The sequence below is a fragment of the Microtus oregoni genome, unplaced genomic scaffold (assembly GCF_018167655.1).
Source record: "Microtus oregoni isolate MIOR12 unplaced genomic scaffold, Mior012 000024F_ref0000369, whole genome shotgun sequence".
In the NCBI taxonomy this organism is placed as follows: Eukaryota; Metazoa; Chordata; class Mammalia; order Rodentia; family Cricetidae; genus Microtus; species Microtus oregoni.
The window spans coordinates 8,951,185-8,952,750 of NW_024543083.1; the positions used below are offsets into that span (position 1 = coordinate 8,951,185).

Below are 1,566 nucleotides of genomic sequence, written 5' to 3' on the forward strand. Positions count from 1 at the left end.
ACAGATACATGTTGGTAAATGCTAACTGTCTGTATTCACATAGACACAGTGTAATCTCTGAGCCCAATATACAGAGAAAGGAAAAAAAGCTAGAATTCTATGCACTACTACACAGGGGCCTAGCACCCTCCAGCCTCCAGCAGAGCCAAAGGGGCTGGAGGGCTTTTCTTTTTTCCCACAGAGCATGGTGGTGGTGGTGTTGAATCCACAGTTCAAGACAAGAAAAGATAAAAATTAATGTAGAACAGAGTAGGAGATTCTTTCTTTTCCCATTGTATTTTGCTCAAGACATTTCCCCAAAAATAAGTTGAGAACCATGGTATTGAGAAGCGAGACCTCAGAAACAGGGCGACGGAGCACAGGAGGGACTGGGGACGGGAGGGAAATGACTGCAACTTGCTCCCAGGGACTGGAGAAATTTAATAAAAAGAAAATAAAAAAGAGAGTCGGAATCCATCAGTCTTCTCTGCTAGTCATCCTCGCCTTCATCCTCCTCTCCTTCTTCCCCTTCATCATCATCTTCATCTTCATCTTCTTCACCTTCATCTCCTTCTTCATCAATATCTTCCAAGCCTTCTTCTTCTTCATCATCATCGTCATCATCTTCTGCCTCTCCCTCTTCATCGTCCATATCAGGAACCAAATAGTACTGCAAGGGGTTTGGCCAAATGTCATCTTTGATGACTTCTCCTAACTCATCTGCACCTGCATCAGAGTGGTCAGTAAACCAGGTAAAGAAGCTCTCTGGCTCTTCGTGTTGTCTCTTCCTGCTGGCCTTATTCTGTGTTTGACTCGAGCGTTTTGTCAAATCCTTTCCAGATTTCCATTTGATTTCAGTGGACTTTGAGGATGGGTCACCACTCTCATTCAGATGAAATTCTTTGGAGAGAACTTTATTTTCGAAGTAGGGATTTTCATCAAAATAAAAATCTATTCTGTAACCTGATTTAATGTCTTCAAATTCTGTTACTTCAACTCTGGTTAAATAATGCAGAGCCTCTTCGTCTTCCTCCCCAAGCAGTGCAGACACTTGTGGATGGTTGACAAATGTGGTTACCCAAAAATTTGGGATTTTAGCGATCAATTCTGACCTCTTCTGAAAAAACGGTTGGCGGAGTTTATTATATTTTTGTTCTACTTTTAGTATTTCCTCACTTGCTTGTTCATTAAGTCTGTCTATTTCATTTTGTACTTCGTCAATGTGTTCAATTGCTTCTTGCTGTTCTTTTTCTCCCTTCGGCAGGCCGGGAGAGGCAGACTTGTCCTCCAGTTTCGGGGACGGAGCCGATTTGGGTTTCTTGGACTGAGGCAGAAGCGCAGATTGCCGTTTCGGGGCCATGACACGAGGGAAGTGGCTAGAGGCCAGAGGACAGCTGCAGAGAGGAGGAAGAAACTCGCAGGAACTCCACTGGTTAGTCTTGAGCTGCTTGTCTCAACTAGACTGAATGGTGGATGAGCCCCCAGGATTTCCCTGTCTCTGCTCCCCAATGCTGCACGCAGTTTTAGGCACTCTGGGAACTGCTTGGTTTTTATGTGAGTGTTGTGGATCAGAACTCAGGCGGTGTG

The 1,566-nt window shown here is 44.4% G+C and overlaps 1 protein-coding gene across 1 annotated transcript; it reads right to left on the reverse strand.

Annotated features, from left to right (window-relative positions):
• Nucleotides 1–282: 282 nt before the first annotated feature.
• Nucleotides 283–1,362, reverse strand: LOC121462275 (protein SET-like). Its single transcript, XM_041673771.1, has one exon. The coding sequence runs from the start codon at nucleotides 1,337–1,339 to the stop codon at nucleotides 470–472; it is 870 nt and encodes a 289-aa protein (XP_041529705.1). The 5' UTR covers nucleotides 1,340–1,362; the 3' UTR covers nucleotides 283–469.
• Between the last annotated feature and the right edge of the window lie 204 nt (nucleotides 1,363–1,566).

Excerpts from the sequence above, each read along its gene's own strand:
- LOC121462275 (XM_041673771.1), bottom strand. The coding sequence starts at position 1,339 with ATGGCCCCGAAACGGCAATCTGCGCTTCTGCCTCAGTCCAAGAAACCC.